The 21,064-nt window shown below is 41.3% G+C and overlaps 1 protein-coding gene across 1 annotated transcript; it reads left to right on the top strand.

Annotated features, from left to right (window-relative positions):
* The first annotated feature begins 1,648 nt into the window (after nucleotides 1-1,648).
* LOC139381069 (growth/differentiation factor 6-A-like) lies at nucleotides 1,649-7,317 on the top strand. Its single transcript, XM_071124295.1, has 2 exons — nucleotides 1,649-2,067; nucleotides 6,262-7,317. The coding sequence occupies exons 1-2, from the start codon at nucleotides 1,716-1,718 to the stop codon at nucleotides 7,152-7,154; spliced, it is 1,245 nt and encodes a 414-aa protein (XP_070980396.1). The 5' UTR covers nucleotides 1,649-1,715; the 3' UTR covers nucleotides 7,155-7,317.
* The last annotated feature ends 13,747 nt before the right edge of the window (nucleotides 7,318-21,064 follow it).

Raw genomic sequence — 21,064 nt, 5'->3', positions numbered from 1 at the left:
TAGTGGCCAGAACATTCAAGTAGCCTACCCCTGTGACCAACGGCTACTTAATTGTGTGAGACATCTAAGGCCTATTCTCATTTGAAACATTTGGAATAAAATACTGACCCTGTCCATGTGTTTTAAGAGTAAATTTAAAGAGTGAAAGCTCGATGGTGGGCAAATGCTGCCCTCTGTTGGAGTGTACTGCTAGACAAAGGAATACCAAATAGTGCTATTTCAACCACATGCTATTTTATGGACTGATTTAATCACGTTTATTCCTCCACGTACCAATTTATAGTATTGCAAATAGACAATGAGTAGGTGTTCTAAAACTGTTGACCGGTAATGTAGATAAAAGCGAAAACTTTACATACTACAAAAAATCAGCATCAGAAATTGATTTTGTGGAGTTTTTCAAAAAGTAGGTACGGTATTCGGTAGGTGGATCCCCTGGATCCAATCTTACCCAACTGTCATTAGAAATAGGGTCTGCATAGAAATAGGCTATAGTCCTAAACATACACAGAGTAAAAGCTATGGCAGACACAATTAGTGCATGCATCAACGCCTGCATGCATTATCAATCACTGTGAAGTTGTTTCCTGTCTCAAACAATTTGACATCTTATCACTGTGAAGGACCTTGTCTGTTTGTTGACCTACTAACACCACAGTTAGTCAATATGTTACTGACATGGCCTGTGTACACATCTTAACACTAATCCGTTCAAGAGTGGAGATTTCCACAAGGGATTTTCATTAAGTCCTTTATCTGGAGACATGGTGGCCTTATCATGAACTGAATGACACATTTTTGAGGATAAATTATTATCATGTCTTCATCAAGTGGGCCTAGATATTAAGAGAAGTATGGTTCATATGATTTTGAAGCCACTTGCAGTTCACGGAAATACCATTGGAGGTCGGTAGAGTACAGCAAAAAGAGAGGCTGAAAATAGCGTAATGAATAGTGTTCTTCTTGCCATATATTTTATTGAATGGAACATATTCTTTTCGGTACTTTCATAATCTATTGATGCCCTCGGGGACATTGCCAGTTTGGTTTACGGACATAAATACAATATATATATAACCGAAGCCCTTTGTCTTGAAAAGTCAAAATTGCATCTGTGACCTTCGTTAGGGATGTAGAACATCGCCCCAAATAGCTGAACTATTGCTAAGATGTAAAACAAAATGGCCCCAAAAAAATTGCATGTTTGAAATAAATCACTGATCTTCATGTTTTCGTGCATAAAAGTTTATAGGGGGTCTTAGATAATTGGGTACATTCATCAATATAGGCCAATAGGCTACTCTGTCAGCTGGGTTGGAACGTTCCATGACCTCTGCTCTGTTGAAATCTTTGTCCACCTCTTGACCTTTGTCAACGTGTTATTGTACCTTTAAACTTGGCATCCTGTGGCGTAATTTATGGCGGTGAGACACGACTCCTCGGCCGTCGGAGATGTCTCTTCCGTCTCAACGTCCATAGAAAGACTGGGGAAAGTTATCCAACAAGTAGCCTACATGAGCGTCTGCAAGTGGGCGTGTTTCTCTGTTGATTCAACAGTCTCGGCTCTTGTGCGATGTCGAGGGCGCGAACGCACTTTTCTGGTGAGAAGGGAACGCAGAAGTCTAGCTCTGACGCGAAGTCTATCTTCAGCTCTTGCTGTCTAAAATCGCTTCATTGTGGAGAGGGCTTTGAAACATATTTGGGACACTACCACCATGGACGCATTTCAAGTACTATCGTTATATATGTTACTGATCTTCATTTGGAATATACCATGTTTTCAGTCAGCTGCCATCACATCTCCCTCTGTGCCAAGGAGAAACAAGGGAGCCAAGATCCTTCATGATGGACAAAGGTCAACCAAATTTCCCAAAGAGATCTTCGCATCTTCTCCTATCTTAAGCCATCACGGAGAAGACTTTAATAAGGACGCAATTGTGCCCCACGATTACATGCTCTCCATATACAGGACGTATTCGGCTGCAGAGAGACTCGGACTAAACGCAAGTTTTTTCCGCTCCTCAAAGTCTGCAAACACCATAACAAGTTTTGTGGACAGAGGAACAGGTTGGTCTCAACTAAAATGACTTAGCTATGTAGTATACTACCGTTGCATACGACCAAGTGAGAATCTTGCTACATTTGTTCTAGATTTGCACACATCGCTGCAGCCATGGCATGCATTTTTTAATCTGGAAAATAAAGCCCCTTTCACAATAACATAAACTATTAATTTTACAATGTCTCTCTTATTGAACGACATGCTGGAGTTGCAAGTTGAAATGTGGAACAATTGTGTTCTTGTTCTACTCTTGACCCACAAAGACTGCCATAAAATAACATAAAATAACCACATCAAAATAGTGTGCTGGCCTATCACTCTATGGTGCAGATTTAGATGTGATCCAATCTAAATATGTAACAGCTTGAATTGTAAAATGTACCATTAATTAATGCATAAAACGATATTTCACAAGCTAAAGTGCAATTATCTTGTCCGCCTCAAAGTGATTTTAGGAGCTTAAGGACCGTTTATGAGGGACGCATTACGTTTTGTTGTCGCATTCAATTCCATTTGAGCCCTTGGGACACAGTTTAAAGAGCCATAGGAGTACGTCAGTTTTGCAAAGTATAAAGTTATATTAGACTTACATTGACCCCCAGGTTACACGACAATAAAACACTAATTGAGGCCCTATCTAAATGAAGGTAGTAAATCATTCTCTATGAGTCCCCGCTTGCACCAAACCCATCCTGTTCAAACCTTGCCTTGTCGTCAGACTAGACTCAAAACAGGGCCAATTGAGATAATCATAGAAAAAGTTATATTTCCACAGAACTTGTGCATTAATTTACACATTGGTGTAGGACTCAGTGAACACGTCAAACAGGAAATTACAGTTGGCTTGCATCAAGATAGGAATTAACATTTTGTGTTACAGGTCGTCATGCCATCAGTGCAATCTGTATGGCCAACTCTGCAGTTAATAAACGGTTATATTTTAATGGGTTAGGGTGGGCTGCAGGTGGTGGGCTGCAGGTGATTAGGGACAGTTAACTCTGTAACCAATTGATTTGACGGATTTGATTAGACAAACAACAGCAGACAAACACCAACAAACCGAACACATGTAAGTCAGCTTTATCTTTAGAGGAGAAATACATTCAGTTAACGTCATTATTGGCATTATTTCCCATCTGTAACATAGAGCTGATTTGGTGAAAAAGCCACACTTTCCCCCTGATTTTGATTTGATGTGTCACTGGCTCTGACCCTTCTCTGGACTCTCTGATGGTTGCTTAGCATCGAACCGCTGATTGGAGTATTTGAACTCGTGATCTAATTGAGTGTTCATGTCATAACATATCAAATACTGTCTATTCTCCCATAATGACCCAGCTCAGCCAATGGCACCACACCAAAAACAAAGGGAAAAAATGTAAGACCATGTCCTTCGCTACGAAGTGGTTAGTATTTTACTGTGTACCTCGCTGTGCGACCGCCACTTTAATTGCTGAAAATATTTTTTTATTCCGTTCTCTCAGCACATTGGTGGTTTCTGTTAAGATTCTACCAGGCCCTCGAGTGTTGAGTTGTATTGTATAATAGACTACAACATACTATTTTTTGCACTTTAAAAAGTCCGAACAGTAATACTCAAGCGACAACGTTTGTGCGTAATATTAGAATTTTGCGTTTTTCAGCTATTACGCACAGCTGTTTTTGGAAACACTTGTACGATAGACTACATTTTTTGTATAAAACTGAAATATTTTATATTGTGTAGCTTTTCCCCTCTGCAGGTAAAATGAAAACAATTTATGCAAAACAGAATAGGAGACGTCCCTGTGTTCGTTGTGGTCGCAAGGTCAGACAAGAATAAACCAAATGTATGAAAATTACTTTTGGCACTTGAAGTAACTCATTAAAACGCAGATGGTGCTCGCTGGCCTCGGAAGCCACAACACTAGAAGTCTCTCTCTCTCTTTCGCTCCTCTCTTCGCTCTCTTTCTCAGCCTTTAGAAAGTCGTAGCCTAATACATAGAGGAAAGCGTAACATCAATGTTATATGTTGTCCACAACCTCAGATAATACAACAATAGGCCTAACATAAGTGGTTGACGCCGTATCGTTCATATTTTGGTCAGATACATATGTAAATTACGCACAGGCTCCATTATGTCCAAATGTTTATATTTTCCAAGCAAATGAGGTGAATCGAAATGTGTATCTTAATTTTGTCGAATCAAATCTCAAAATCAACAAACTGCATTGTCAAGTTATTTAAAACAGATTCGTGCTGTAACTTAAAGTCAGCATAATCAGGCCAAGCACTTTTGAACCGGGAATGTTGTCGTTGGCAAGAGGAGATGAAATATAAGCGGGGAAGTATTTTAATGAGGAAGAGGGGAATTCAGAACTGTTAATTATTTGGTGACCTTGTATACGATTTGTTTGAGGTCTTATAAAAAACCTTAATGCAGACCATACGCGCAAAGTTACTGAAACAAACACAAGGTTTCACTCTACGTTTACTATTAAACTATGCAGGGTTCACAAAGGGGGGAAAGTATTGGCAACCAAATTCAAATATCTATTTCGAATAAACTCAGATTATTTTGAAATATGGCATCTATGTTGGATTTATAGATTAATAGCCTATACACAGGGAGCAATTGTTTAGGCCTAGAACAGGCTACCCACAAATGTTGTTTTTATTAAGGAACACATTTTCCAGTGCATTTAATTTGATGGACGGAATCACATTTGATTGATATTTCCCAAGATCACAGGTTGATCTGTCTTATGTATGCCTAGTATCTTCCTGTTATCGTGAATGCTGAAGAAAATCACACTGTGTTTGGGCAACACATTTCTTCATGGTAGCCTTCAAAGTAAAACAGATTCGTTTTTACTTCAGCCTTTTTGAGCATTTACCCTATTATGCCTATGTATAATTAATTATATTTGACTGATAAAATATGACAAAAATCTAAATGTCTCGTAAGTAATCGAAAAATCTTTAGAAAACTGTGTTTTTAAAGCTCTAATGTATTTTATGAAACCTTGGGTTTTAGATATAAAAATAAAAAAAACACTGCAAACCGCCAGTAAACCCTTTACAGCAGAAATTAACAATATTTGAACTTATATGAGAGCACATTGCTTCGCTGGGATCAAAAATGTGTAGCCTGGGCCTCGTGGGTCTCGAGCAGGGAATAATATATTAATTGTGTATTGTTCAGTTGAGTGTACAGTAACCTATGTCGCCTTCGGTCGGTTGAGTCTGGCAGAATCCCCTCCCGTCATATCACTAGGCCCCTCGTTTCTATGCTCCACAACTTTGATAATCGTTTCAGAAGTAATTTTTCCCAAGCAAAGAATAATTAATAAACTGGTTTGATAAAATAGTCACTAATTTAATCAGGCTCTTCGTTTAGTGATGATAGACCTACATTGAAAAATAAAAGTATTCTTTGAAGTGATTCATTTGGGGTGTTATTAGAAAATAATAGCCTACATTAACATACAAAAATGAGGATAAGATTCAATTGACAATTCAATTGAAGTTTGCTTCCGAATTTCACATTTCTCCCCAAAATAATTAAAATACATAGGCTATATTTCGAGTCTGATCTAATAGTAAAAATGTACAACATTTAAAGTACAGGGCAAAATTATAGGATTATAGGCTACTGAACGGTATTTTGCATATCGAAAGTGTATAAAATCCAAAAGGACAGTGTGGTGTGTGAGAGAGAGAGAGAGAGAGAGAGAGAGAGAGAGAGAGAGAGAGAGAGAGAGAGAGAGACCGAAAAAGGTAATTGCCAGCTGTTGTATTATGATCATAGGCTTAGCCTACAATATTCAGGCTACTGTCTCAACAATTATATCTTACTAACATGGAAATAAATTGATACACCTTATCATATTATGCATAATGGGCAAATCTAAATAATTAATTATTATGGTAGTTGTTATGGTAGTTGTTCTGCTAAGTTTGCATCTGTTGATTATTGATGTTAAGAGTGAAGATGGTTATTATACAGTAAATTATAATGCAACCTTTCTGCTCAGAAATGACGTGTCAGTCGTAGTTTGTCTCAGCTCGACTTTTGAATGGGCACTGAAAAACAAGAAAGAAGGCCAGTGGATCTGGCCTTTTTGTGAGAATGTGAACCCTCCTCCTCCCACTCCCTCTCCTGAACACTGTACACCCTAAGTGAATCTGACTGCAATTATTTCTTTTTATCTTGCAGACGATCTCTTGCACTCTCCTTTGCGAAGACAAAAGTATCTGTTTGATGTCTCAACCCTTTCAGACAAAGAGGAGTTGGTTGGAGCTGAATTAAGGATATTTAGAAAAGTACCCGGGGATTTGCAAACGTCCCCGACAGGTCTCTATGACATTCAATTACTCTCCTGTCGATCAGAACGGCTACTGGATGCAAGATCCCTTGATCCTCTGGATTCCCGAAAACCAGGATGGGAGGTTTTGAACGTGTGGGAAATGTTTAAAAACCGGCATCACTCTGCCCAGGGGAGCCAGCTTTGTCTCCAGCTCAAGGGCACTCTTGGTAAATCAGAAATGGAAATCGATTTAAAACAGATGGGATTTGACAGAACCGGTCGAAACCAGCAAGAGAAGGCCATCTTGGTGGTTTACACCAGGTCCAAGAAAAGGGAGAACCTGTTCAACGAAATGAAAGAGAAGATCAGGTCTCGTGGATCGGGGAGCAGGTCGGAGGAGGAGAGGGGCCTGCGGTTCAAAGCCAGGCGCCGACGGAGGACTGCATTGAACAATCGGCATGGGAAAAGACATGGCAAAAAGTCCAAATCTAGATGCAGCAAAAAGGCTCTGCACGTTAATTTCAAAGAGCTAGGGTGGGATGACTGGATCATTGCGCCATTGGATTACGAGGCGTACCACTGTGAGGGCGTGTGCGACTTCCCTTTGAGATCGCATTTAGAGCCAACAAACCATGCCATCATTCAAACTCTCATGAATTCAATGGATCCCAATAGCACACCTCCTAGCTGTTGTGTTCCCACCAAACTCAGTCCCATCAGCATTCTTTACATAGACTCGGGCAATAACGTTGTGTACAAACAGTATGAGGACATGGTGGTAGAGCAGTGTGGCTGCAGGTAGCGTCCTTTTCTTCTGCGTATTTAAACCCCGCAAAATCAAAGATAAGTCACTCGGTCCAGGTCAGGATATGAAAGCTGTGGCATATCTTAAGCATATAGACCCATGCGTTCTTGCCATATCATGGTGCGCCTAAACGTCACTCAAAAGGGATCCGCGAGAGACATCATTTGTAGCGTAGGCCTATGCAAGCATATTTATTTTTGATCAAATTTAAACTCCGTACAATCTCACATAGCCTTAGATGTCCAATTGTTGTGTTAAACTAATTCCTACTCCTAGCCTACATTTGCGTCCATCTGATATGTTTTTCAAGAGCATAGTCTATTGTTTTGCGAGGCCCGGACATGGATAGGCAGGTCGTCATAAACCATTAGTCCCCAGTAGAGGAGTGGGTATCAACATACTAGTGATATGCTATTATTTGTAATTTTTCTGAGCAGACTTGGAATTCTTGATGTTCCATCAGTGGATTTTGTCCGAAATGGGCACAGTGGAATGCACCTGTTCAAACTAGGCCGCAGTCACGGGATAGCCCTTGTGCATTGTTGCAGCTCCCTGCAACGGTCTTGTAAATAGGACTCATTTGTAGCGGGTGTTTCCAGGCTCACTGCCAGTGTCCAGCTGAAACTATCGAGCTCTTCTGATGCGTTATCAATCGGCCCTAGCACCCCCCCTCTCTCCAATCTCTCTCTTTCAAATATATTTCTTTCTCGCTCTCTCTCTCTCTCTCTCTCTCTCTCTCTCTCTCTCTCTCTCTCTCTAAAAGGTGAATGTAATCTACCAAACACACAATGGGCGCTGAGGAAAAGAGATAGCGCAGATATGCCTACAAGAGATTTCCCTGTGCGTCCTGTTTCATCAGAATGGAGTGCGCGCTCGAGTCATCACAGCCCTCGGGCAACGAATGCAAGACTAAACAGACGATTCTTAACATGGACATGGACATAGGCATTCGTATTGTGCCTGCCATTGACAGCTGACTGTATTTCGATGACTTGCTGAAGGTACACTGAAAGGCAGTTGGACCCGGTTGCGCACAGGAGCACGTGGGGACACCAAAGGCCACGTTAAATAATCAAGACAAACATTTGCATCTTCAACGTCTGCATCTTTACTAAAGGCACTTCCACAACTGACTGCGCCAATGTCATGTAGTCAGGAAGAACACCTTTTTTTTCATGATAATCGACTGACCAGAAAAGACTCGCAAACGAGATATTTAAATGCACATTAGCTTTGAATGCACTGCTGTTCATTATTTGAGCTGTAAATATTTGTATAGTTAAAACTTTACAAGTGCAACTTATGAAGAAATGACAAAAGGCATTTCTTTGTAAATGTACATACTTTAAATGCACTCAAATCGTTATAATATCTATTCTATAATAATTTTATTAATTGTGATGTACAGAGTTTCATGATAATCATATATTTCTTACATTGACGAGAGTAATTTAAGCTGTATAAAAAAATGTTGAGGGTAAAAATACCATTATTGTTGTCTACCTCATAATTACCTAGGTTCTGAGTTCTGAGGTGCATTCAACTGTGTTAAATTCTTTTTAAATGATATATGAAATTATACATTTATATGGGCCAATATATATATATATATATATATATATATATATATATATATATATATATATATATATATATTAATGGATATTATTCCACACTATTACTGTACTATTACTGTACTAATAAAGTGAAGAAAAAAACATCCAACACTCTTGTGCTTCGGATGACTTAACTCCCCCCTATAATTAATTTCCCAGAAATCTGTGAGTTGGTCCTCTGTGACAGAGAGAAAACATCGTTTTTAGGTGATTTATAACTCTGCTTGTTTCTAATGAAGTTACAGATATGAATCACACTAATTACAGTACCTAACGTTATTGTACATATCATGCTAAATCAAGTGGTCTACATGGATTTGATTTGAATAATGGGAAAAATTCACACTTCAATCAGGCCTTTGTGCATTTTTTCATGTTGACCAAAATAAGAAGTGAGAAGAATGTCTCCTTTGATCATTGGATTATATTAACTATGAACAAATAATCACTTGTTTTACCCTTTCTTTCAACGCCTGTATATAAGCAGAGATGCTGTTTGTTTGTATAGTGTTCTGTTGCTCAACCCTATCTATGCATATTTCATTAATATCAGTCTTATCGGATCACAATGAATCCACGATGTACTTCCAAATTTTAACCATTAAATGTGCTTGAATTACAAAACTAGCTTTTAGTAAGGCATGGTGTTTTATTTCTAGCAGGGGATACAGATCATTCTACCCATGTAGGATTATAGTTAGTGCTGCTGGTTACAGCACCGAAGCGTTTGACATTGAGAGTTATAGTTGTTGTAGAACTCATGCAGTAGAACTCAGTGGTGGTGGCAATGGAGTTCAGCTTCCTTTAAAAATGTATGCAATGTAAACAAAGCATTCATCTTTATTGGTAGGAGTTGATATACAGTGCCTTCGGGAAGTATTCAGACCCGTTGATTTTTTTACACATTTTGTTACTATACAGTCTTATTCTAAAATCGATAACATTGTTGTTTTCCCTCATCAATCTACACACAATACCCCATAATGACAATGCAAAAACAGGTTTTTAGAAATGTTTGCTCTTTATAAAAAATAAAATATCGCATTTGCATAAGTATTTAGACCCTTTACTCAGTACTTTGTTGAAGCACCTTTGGCAGTGATTAGAGCATCGAGTCTTCTTGGGTATGACGCTACAAGCTTGGCACACCTGTATTTGGGTAGTTTCTCCCATTCTTCTCTGCAGATCCTAACAAGCTCTGTCAGGTTGGATGGGTAGCGTTGCTGCACAGCTTTTTTCTGGTCCCTCCAGAGATGTTTGATCGGGTTCAAGTCCAGGCTCTGGATGGGCCACTCAAGGACATTCATAGACTTGTCCCAAAGCCACTCCAGTGTTGTCTTGGCTGTGTGATTTGGGTCGTTGTCCTGCTGGAAGATGAACCTTCGCCCCATTCAGAGGTCCTGAACACTCTGGAGTAGGTTTTCATCAAGGATCTCTCTGTACTTTTCTCCATTCATCTTTGCCTCGATCCTGACTAGTCTCCCAGTCCCTGCCACTGAAAAACATCCCCACAGCATGATGCTGCCACCACCATGCTTCACCATAGGGATCGTGCCAGGTTTACTTCAGACGTGACGCTTGGCATTCAGGCCAAAGAGTTCAATCTTGGTTTCATCAGACCAGAGAATCTTGTTTCTCATGGTCTGAAAGTCCTTAGGTGCCTTTGCCAAACTCCAAGCAGGCTGTCATGTGCCTTTTACTGAAGAGTGGCTTCCATCTGGCCACTTTACCATAAAGGCATGTTTGGTAGAGTGCTGCAGAGATAGTTGTCCTTCTGCATTTTTCTCCCATCTCCTTAGAGGAACTCTGGAGCTCTGTTAGAGTGACCATCGGGTTCTTGGTCACCTCCCTGAAAAAAGGCCCTTCCTCCCCTGATTGCTCAGTTTGGCCTGGCGGCCAACACTGGAAGAGTCTTGGTGCTTCCAAACTTCTTCCATTTAAGAATGATGGAGGCCACTGTGTTCTTGGGGACCTTCAATGCTGGTTTCCTTCCCCAGATCTGTGCCTCGACACAAGCCTGTCTCGGAGCTCTATGGACAATTTATTTGACTTCACAGCTTGTTCACAGGATGCACCTGAGCTCAATTTCGAGTCTCATACAAATAGTCTGAATACATATGTAAATAAGGTATTGCTGTTATATTTTTGAATACATTTGCAAACATTTCTAAAAAAACCATTACCTGTTTTCACTTCGTTATTATGGGCTAATGTGTGTAGATTGCTGAGATTTTTTATTTATTTAATCCATTTTAGAATAAGGCTGTAACGTCACAAAATGTGGAAAAAGTCAAGGGGTCTGAATACTTTCTGAAGGCACTTTAGGCTATGATTGATCTAATGGTACTGTGTAGGTCATGAACTTATTGGAAGTCATAGGGCTCTCTGATTCAAGCCACAGGATAATTTAGTGTTTTCACTAACATGTAAACAGACAATGAGTGTCATTGTTCAGTGTTTTTTTCAGTGCTCAGCGCGATGCTAAAACTATGTTAACATGTGGTGGCCATTCAAGTAGAAGGAAATGCATTGACTGTCACTGATATGGTACTGAATGGATGAACCGTAGCTATTTCCCAATGAATTAGCCACCCCCCTGGGTCAAGTTTACTTAACACTTTAATGTTTCCCAATCTAGGGATGAAAAAAGTTTGAAAGCAGGGATTGCTTCCATATAGGCTATCGACCTTGGCCTGGAAACAATTAGGAAATTACTTTGAAATGTTATACGTTGTCCAGGCTCTTGTACAGTATCATGTCACTCCCCGCATGGTTGCTGGGGGAAAGGGAGGACACTAAGTGCACTCTTTAGTTGCCCCTGCAAATGACTGACACAGCAACCACTTCCCTGAGCAAAAACCAAATGGCCCTTCAGGCTATGTCTGTGTGTCAGCATTGAATAGCATCAGGATGCTATGTGGCTAATGCTAGGTCCTACTTGCTAACTCCCCTAAAGTGCAGTCCGTTGGTGATACCCATAGCATGTTGATACCTTACTAGCAGACGTGCAGTACAAGTTTAAACCCAGACACAGGTCTAAAAGGAAAGACATCATGTGTGTGACAAGTTGACTGCCATTAGTCAAATGTCCTCTATGCTCTTACCTTACCTGTGAGATGGCGTATGCTGCTTCTGTGAAAAATGAGGACTTGGAATTTCAATTCCCCTTACATTTTAGGTCCCTGTATCTTATTGGACACAGGCATTGTATCTCTGGTTTGGACACTGGGTTGATGGAGGAAGTTTTGAGAATGGTTGCATGCCGATGAAAAGGAAGGAATGCTTTAGTTTAGTCGTCTCCATCACTCACTCGTTAGCTTTAATGGTTTCATAAAGAATAATAGGTTCGTCCTCATAGTTGCATAATTGTCTTAGTCACCAGTATGGCGAAGCCATTCCGAGAGAGTGCCTTGTTTAACATTTCTATCTAATATATTTATTTAACCAGTGTTGTATTGGCAAAGGCACAGCTCCTTTTTCATCAGAATATGCGGAGAATGTTTAACACAAATAGCCTTGACACCCCACATCTGTGGACCGCCTCTTCATGGTCCATGATGATGCATGATAACAAAGTCAAGATCTACAATGTGTTTCTCCAAACCGTCCGGGAGTCTCTCCAATGTCTAAAAACACAAGTTGGCTCCAATAGAGATAGACATTTCCCCCATACCTAACCCCACTGTTATCAGTGATGTCCTCATAAACTGTGCAGTGAGGAGATAAATCAAACTTAACATTTAGGCTGCAAGCAACTTTTCAGTGAGTATATAGGGAAATGGGCATAGTGAAATATGATATAATTTTTGTTAAGTACGAGAACTCTCATTGTGATTTGTTGAATGGCTGCATTTGGGATGCAGGGAAAGGGAATGCTTGGACAGTGCAAAGGCCTGAACTCAAACTGTTCATGACACTATTGATGACATCAAATTGGAATTTCTTTATCATGGATTTTCAGTGTCTGTTTCTCCTCTCAGAGATTTCTGTTTATCTCTGGAAAGAGATTCCTCCTTATTCCTTTTTTAATTCCTTGCATCTAATAGAGCCTGGCTGGGTTGTGGCTCATTCCCCCAACCTCCCCTTTACCCCACAGGCCAGTGCAAGGTGGTTTCTTTCCCTATGAAAGAAAATAAATACTCAGAACCCCAGAGTGTGTGCGCGCGCACACGCATTGTGTTGGTTTAGAGTGTACAAGTATATTTGAATGTGAGAGTGAACATGCATGTATATTGTGTAATGTGTGTATGTGTGTGTGTGTGTGTGTGTGTGTGTGTGTGTGTGTGTGTGTGTGTGTGTGTGTGTGTGTGTGTGTGTGTGTGTGTGTGTGTGTGTGAGCGTGTGCTGGAGGACAGAACGACAGCAGCATACACAGATGGGCAGATGAGTGCTGCAGAGTAGCGGCAGATGCCTGGACTGACCCCCACTGACACCCTGCATTGAACCACTGGCCTGCACACAAAGGCAGGGGCAGATCCAAACATTAAATATACTTGCTTGTGCCTTAATGCCAGAGGTCCCATTTTGTCCATATACTTATTTTCTTCTGAGGCAGACAGTCGAGCGTGTTGAGCGGGGCAACCAAGAGGGAATGAGAGAGAAAAGAAGAAATGATTGAACCCTTTTCTATCTATCATGATTTTAACCTTTATATTTCCTGCGATTGACTCACAAGAGACAGTGATGCTGTAAAGAGAGGTGGTTGCCCTTGGCAGCTGCTCACTAAGTAAGATAAAAAAGGAAAGCACAGGAGTAGCATAACAAAGGACTACGGTGTTCCTTCTGATGGGGCATCTGCTGGGCTTCTTTTTTCTCCAGCCCTGCGGAGGTTAGCCAGGACCCTCTGTGGCCCTATGGTAGCCCACCCTACCCCACCATCAGGGGTACCATCAGGCCATGCGGGGGACAGACTGGCGGACACCTCCACTTCCCTGCAGATCACCTGCTAATTGTATTACATCACACCCTTTGAGGCCCTCTTTACTTTACTATCTATCCTATCTCAATATCCCAAATCAAATTGGAGCGTGGATAGATTTTTGCGAGGGGTGCTGTAAATTGGGGTGAGGGAGGGGCGTTTGGAAGACTTGATCCCGAGGGAAAGGTTTTAAAATAAAAGCACTGACTGAAGACTCCACCAGAAACAGAATGTCAATTGGGTGATGTTGATTGATCTATATGGGGGCACCTTTCAAGCGCCTGTTTATTTTCTCAAGGAATGTCCCAGAGTGCCCTTTCATCTCTCTTCATCTTGTTGCTACTAACCAGGAGTATGTCTCTGATGGTGAACTGTCTTATTGCCAGGAAAGCAACATTTCCTCAAATTGACAGTGTACCAAAGGCTTAAGCACAGGCGTTACCGTAGACATATAAGCATATGCAAATAGATGCACCTCACTGAGCGCTTGTCCTGTGTGTGCGTATAGATAGTTTTTTTGTGAGGGCATGTGTCTGAGTATCTGTGTGTGAGACTGACTAGTGTCGGTGTGTGTTTGTATGTGAATCTGAATGTGCTGAAGACCAGAGTAAATTTTCTCAGTAACTTTGACAATGCTTTTGTTTGACAATGCTTATGCAAAGCCAGCACACGACCTCCCTGTCAATTCACATTTGTGATGGCAACGGGAGTGGTGGTGGCAGGAGGATGATGATTGGCCAGGGGGCTGGGCATGCCTTTCATTGGTCAAGACCTCAAGCACACACCATAAGGGGAGCTTGTCCAACCCAACATAGTGATTTCGAAACCATACATCAGGTAGCCATATCAAATCATTTCAACATAGAACATTAACCTGGTTTGATTCGTATTTAGTGAGAACATAGCCCCTGATTAAACCAATGGACCAGATGGGAGAAACAGACAGAGGTCTTTGTTCTGTACTGTAAAACGAGACAGGGAGAAAAACTAACATGGGTCAGGGGCAACGATTCAGGAAGACTAGGATCTCACTGAGTAGGAGATGGAGGGGCATGGTGGTGGGGTGTTAGGAATACTTGATGGGCAACTCCACAGCTCTGCAAAGGCAAAGCTTTCACTTAAAAATGGTGCCTGGGGTATCTCAAAAGGTCAGAGCCCAGAACCCTAACACACTACATTAATCATGAGCCGTTGCGGCTTACCTGTCTAGCGTTTCAGCCACGCCGTACAGTTAACCTCAATTACGCTTGATTACGAGGTGTGGAAGACACAGCGCCCAGGCCCAGCCTCCAGAAAAGATCAGACATCAATAATGCAGCTTCAGATTGGATGAGCCTGTCTGTTACCAAAGCAACAGGGCAAGGGGAACATACCCCAGGTCTTTAACAGTTTGCTAAGGCCCCCCCCCCCCCCCCCCCCCCCCACACACACACACACACACAGTCTTTCTAGGCAAAGCTCAATAAGCATTTGGATTTGGAGTCTTTGGATTCTCCGATACTGTCTGTTTTATAGCTCTTGTGTCATGTGGTGGTGGGTTGGGTAGCAGGAGAGCACGTACACACACTGCATGGTGTACAAAAGAGAGTAAAAGGCTTCACGCTGTCCCAGCCCCCTCACAGCAATTACCCCATTACGCGTTGGTGGCGGATGGAACTGTTACAGATGTTTTATGACGGGGGCCCTTTTCATTTTGTCTTCCCGATGAGAGACAGATTTATGGTGCAACTCAGTCCTCTATTCAGGAATGCCATCCCCTTCCCACCCCCTTTTCCCTTTTACACACACACACAAGGATGAGAAGTTCCGGAGTTGTTACGTTTTTGTAAGGCTTCTCCCCTAAAGTGGATGAAACATGGAAAAAAAAGTGCATATTCAAATTAGGAGTAAGTCAAAATGTTTCAAGAGCAGTTTTCTCCTCCTACCGGGCTGGCCTATATGGTCACCGAGGTTGTTGGCAGCAGTCTAAAAGAAAAATACATGTTTGATGGCCCCTCCAATAGGTAGGCTTCCAGGCTGGCCAACAGCCTCTTTTCACGGGAGGGAGTAAACTGAGGAGACCTCCTCGGAGAGCCCCTGGTCTGTGGACAGATATCAGGCAGAGAATCAAACCAACTATGACACATTCACACCAAATGTTATCCTGCTGAAAGTAACCATCGTAAAAAAAAACAAACAGTAAAGACCGGTGAACTTTTTTCCAACAGTAATCTCTTTGGGTTCTCAGTGACGTGTTTGATGTGCCGAGGTCTCTTGCTGTGGTTTCTTTTCAGAGGCTGTTTTGGTGCGGTTCCCCTAAAGTTGGACTGTGAATCAAATCTACAGTTCAGTAGCTTTTATGCCTTAGCAAAATATTGGCCATAAATTGATGGATGAGCAGCAGTCTAATTACAGGGCTACATACTAAAAAGTCCCCCTCCGAGTCATGGCTACAATTATTAAGGTTTACAAAAGAGACTATATGGCAGGCAGTGGGGACCCAAAGAGCTTTAAAGTGCTGAACTTATTTGACAAGTCATAACCAACACAAGGAGACATTTTGAAACAGGAGAAGGCTTGTGCGTGTCACCAACAGTTTCTCTTCAGAGAACAAACTGTGGAAAGTTGTCAGGTACAAGTCTTTTAACAAACAAGGTCAGCAGAGGAACAGTTGATATGAATCATTTACCAGACGGAGACAAAGAGGTCTGGCGAGACTAGATAGCCCAGAGGACCCAGAGGCCTTTGTGACCTAAGCACAGGCTTGTCGTGCTACACACAGAGTGACCACGGTGACATTTTTGATGCCGCTCTCTAATCAATCCTGGGGGAAAAAATGTCAGATTGCTGATTGATTTTTCCATTGTGACATGATATTTGAGATGTCAGGCCTTCGTCGGTCACTGAACATGTCACCATATGACATTACTTAGACAGAAAGACTGTAGCCACTGTTGTTCTCAGATCTTCTTTCTAGACGGCGTAATACCTGCGTAATACCTCAGGATCATTTTTTGCTTTTTTGCATTTTTTTTTTTTTTGCATTTTTGCTTTTAATTTGATTGGGCATTTAATCAAAGTTCAATTATATGATATGTAGTTGCCATAACTTTAGATTTTTATTTGGATTAATTCCTTCAAATACCACTTTCTGCTTAGAGCGACATAAAGTATTGTGGTCTTTTATGGCATGAGGAATGTAGTGAGTTTTGTTTGACCAGATGTAACCTTATCAGGTATTCACTCTTTTTTTATATTCTTGTGTCTCTCACATCTCTTAGCTTAAGCAAAACAAAAAAAGAGCTCTCACACAATATTTCGGCTTGCTCTAGTCTGACCTCTTTGTGAACTGCGGTTAAGTGAAAGGCACTTTCAGCCGGTGGAATCAAATGGCAGTAACCATATGCCTTTCAACTGATACAAAGGTGGGAGAAATGGGGTGGGGGCCGGGGGCTTGCATGCTAGGGTGAAAAGGAAAGTGCCGTGCCGTATCTTTTTGTGCTGGTAAAGTGGTGGTGGTGTTGGGGTGCGGGGTGAGGGGGGTGGGAAGGGGCAGTGGTAGCTGGACATGCTGCGGAACAGAAGGAGAGAACAGAAGAGAATGTCTAACTGAGATGGACATTTTTTTCATGGACGAGTGCAGTGAGAAAACAGTGAGCAAACAGTGAGCAAACAGCATTCCTTTCTCTCTCTCTGTGCAAGTGTGTGTGTCTGTATGTGTGAGTCTGTGTGTATATCTATGTGTGTGTGTGTGTGCGTGTGTGTGTACATGCGTGCATCAGTGCTTGTTTGTGTGTGTGTGTGTGTGTAACGTGCTTGGTTTCAGTGAAGATGTTCAGAGCTCCAGGTCGGTCTGGATCTGATGTCTGATTTGCTCCACTTGACCCTGTGCTCACTGAGGCCTGACTGACAAATCTCATCCTGCTCTTGAAGACTATGTCCGTGTCAGACTGGGCCAATGACTCACCAACCACCTTGGCATCAAATGGAAGCTAGCTACTCAGTCACAATGCTGCTGTGATACAGAGCAGAGTCTTTAGAGTTTATTTATGGTAAAACACATTGGTGTATGAAGTGCAGCACTTGGTGTAGGCTTTTTGCATGGCAGGATAGCTACTAATTGATGTGTATGTGACAAATACACGTTCTAAAGTGTAGTTGTATTTAGAATGAACTGCCATTTGTTTCTCTGATACAATATAATATTTGGATGGCAAAGAGCCTCACGAAACCCTAATGTGATTCAAGCTCAAGAGTTGATACACAGGGTTGATAAACGTGCCAAATGAAAAATGATTTGCTACCCCATTACAATACAGCCCTATAATCTGTCTTTCAGTTCCATTATGAAAGGGGGATCAGACATTCTTTGTAGCAGGGGATGTGGAGGACAGGAAGTATGTTTGTACAGAAGCAACATTAATTCATTCCTCTCTGCGCTCTTTGAAGAGCACCAGCAGGAATGACAGGCTAAATGTTTCCAGAGATGTCACATTTCCACAAAATCTAAAAAGGCTCTCGTGAGCACTCATCCTTTCATGTTTGATCCTGTGTTGGAGATTGTATGATAAACAGACTGGGGGTGGTTGCTGGGATGTTAGTGGGAGGAGGGGGGCGGGTGTTGGATGGGAATGTACACCATGGTATGGCCCTGCCTGGTCTGCCACAGGATCCAGATGCCTTCACCAATTAGCTCTTTGTCTATTTCAGAGGGGGCTTGAAATGCAAGTCTGAATTAAGATCTGGAGTTTCTCTTCAACCTTCTAGGATTGCAAGAATATTGCACTGAATCAGATTAATTTGGGACTACTTCCACATCAACCCACCTTCCCTGCTCTCCCTGGCCTTAAACATGCACACACACACCCCCCCACCCCCTAACAGATGGTGCTGAGTTGCTCTACATTAAACCATTAGTTGTGTTAATAAACTGTCACAAGCTGATGTAGAAATTAACATGTTAGTAGCTAGGTTTCCATCCAATTGGTGGACATTTTTAATGCGAATATTCTAAAATCCGCATGAAGAAAACATGCAAATTCTTCCACAAGTGGTGTGTTTTCACCAAATGGACTTGTTGCAGATAAAAATCAGTGCTTTATGACGTAGTGCACACTAAGTTTTCATATACCGAATTAAAATCTAAAGTTCAATGTGTTTCTATTGCATTTTCAACTATACCTATAGTTTTGTCACAAAAACTGTTAAATAGCAAATGTGCCTACTCTGGTTTTGGCACGTGTGCTCTAGTCAACAGCTCACAGATGAGTAGGCTGTGCGGGTAGGCTAGCCTACATTAGGATATTATTATGGATAAGAACGAGAATATTTGTATTTGTCAAATGGCAGTCAAGCATCGATCATCATGTCACCAGAATAAGACCCTCAACATTTATTGGAAAGGAGCATCAAATTCATCACTGTGCACTTTCACCTCTGAAGTTCATAATAACTTATTTGATCTGTAACCTAATAAACTGCATGTTTTCAAAAGTCATAGTGGGTGGACCACACACCATTTCATTGTGCGAATCCAAGTTTACTTCGATATGATGGTTATTGTATCAGTATTTGCGCATAAAGCGTTTCCAACGCCATTTGTCGCATACTTAATTTAACCGGCACAAAAATATCCCACCATGGTGAACAAACAGGCATTTATACATTTGGACCATCACAGCTGTACCATTTAAAAATATATACAGTATGCCTTTACACACATAAAAACTGTGGATGGAAATGTGTTTTGTGATATGAAAACATCCAGTGGTGGTCAGTGCCGTTTAAGATGAGGGAGGACGATCATTTTTTTTTCATGAAAATGGCCATATTTCTATAACAGCATATTGGATGACTGTCATTCATATTCCATTCACCCAGCTCAATTTAACATTGATAGGGTTAGGCTACTACATGATACACAAATTTGCCCTATAATCATCATGACGTTGCTACAACCTAACCTATGAATGAAAGTTTACAATGTAGGTGCAAACAGGTTGAAAGAAAAATGTGTCCAACAGTTGAAAACTAGAGTTTCTATTTGACAAATTCTGATATATTTATCCCAGGTTTTGTTCCTTTTGCTTCCATTTAAGAACAGTTTTTTTTCAACAGAATTGAATACAACCTTGATCACACGTAAACACAAATCACTTTCATAGCAGCCACATTGTATTCCTTCTCGCATCTACACGCTCTCCTCCTCTCACCTGGACTTAAATGCACAACACATCAGCTGTACTACATGATTCCATACCTGTTACAGTGCCTTGCGAAAGTATTCGGCCCCCTTGAACTTTGCGACCTTTTGCCACATTTCAGGCTTCAAACATAAAGATATAAAACTGTATTTTTTTGTGAAGAATCAACAACAAGTGGGACACAATCATGAAGTGGAACGACATTTATTGGATATTTCAAACTTTTTTAACAAATCAAAAACTGAAAAATTGGGCGTGCAAAATTATTCAGCCCCTTTACTTTCAGTGCAGCAAACTCTCTCCAGAAGTTCAGTGAGGATCTCTGAATGATTCAATGTTGACCTAAATGACTAATGATGATAAATTCAATCCACCTGTGTGTAATCAAGTCTCCGTATAAATGCACCTGCACTGTGATAGTCTCAGAGGTCCGTTAAAAGCGCAGAGAGCATCATGAAGAACAAGGAACACACCAGGCAGGTCCGAGATACTGTTGGGAAGAAGTTTAAAGCCGGATTTGGATACAAAAAGATTTCCCAAGCTTTAAACATCCCAAGGAGCACTGTGCAAGCGATAATATTGAAATGGAAGGAGTATCAGACCACTGCAAATCTACCAAGACCTGGCCGTCCCTCTAAACTTTCAGCTCATACAAGGAGAAGACTGATCAGAGATGCAGCCAAGAGGCCCATGATCACTCTGGATGAACTGCAGAGATCTACAGCTGAGGTGGGAGACTCTGTCCATAGGACAACAATCAGTCGTATATTGCACAAATCTGGCCTTTATGGAAGAGTGGCAAGAAGAAAGCCATTTCTTAAAGATATCCATAAAAAGTGTCAGTTAAAGTTTGCCACAAGCCACCTGGGGGAGACACCAAACGTGGAAGAAGGTGCTCTTGTCAGATGAAACCAAAATTGAACTTTTTGGCAACAATGCAAAACGTTATGTTTGGCGTAAAAGCAACACAGCTGAACACACCATCCCCACTGTCAAACATGGTGGTGGCAGCATCATGGTTTGGGCCTGCTTTTCTTCAGCAGGGACAGGGAAGATGGTTAAAATTGATGGGAAGATGGATGGAGCCAAATACAGGACCATTCTGGAAGAAAACCTGATGGAGTCTGCAAAAGACCTGAGACTGGGACGGAGATTTGTCTTCCAACAAGACAATGATCCAAAACATAAAGC

This window comes from Oncorhynchus clarkii, chromosome 2 (assembly GCF_045791955.1).
Source record: "Oncorhynchus clarkii lewisi isolate Uvic-CL-2024 chromosome 2, UVic_Ocla_1.0, whole genome shotgun sequence".
In the NCBI taxonomy this organism is placed as follows: Eukaryota; Metazoa; Chordata; class Actinopteri; order Salmoniformes; family Salmonidae; genus Oncorhynchus; species Oncorhynchus clarkii.
This window is presented reverse-complemented; position numbering and strand designations above follow the sequence as displayed.

What these genes read in the sequence shown, in the direction of transcription:
- LOC139381069 (XM_071124295.1), top strand. Translation starts at nt 1,716, where the DNA reads ATGGACGCATTTCAAGTACTATCGTTATATATGTTACTGATCTTCATT. An exon ending in TTTTGTGGACAGAGGAACAG is followed by an intron (nt 2,068 to 6,261) that starts GTTGGTCTCAAC and finishes TTTATCTTGCAG; the next exon opens with ACGATCTCTTGCACTCTCCT.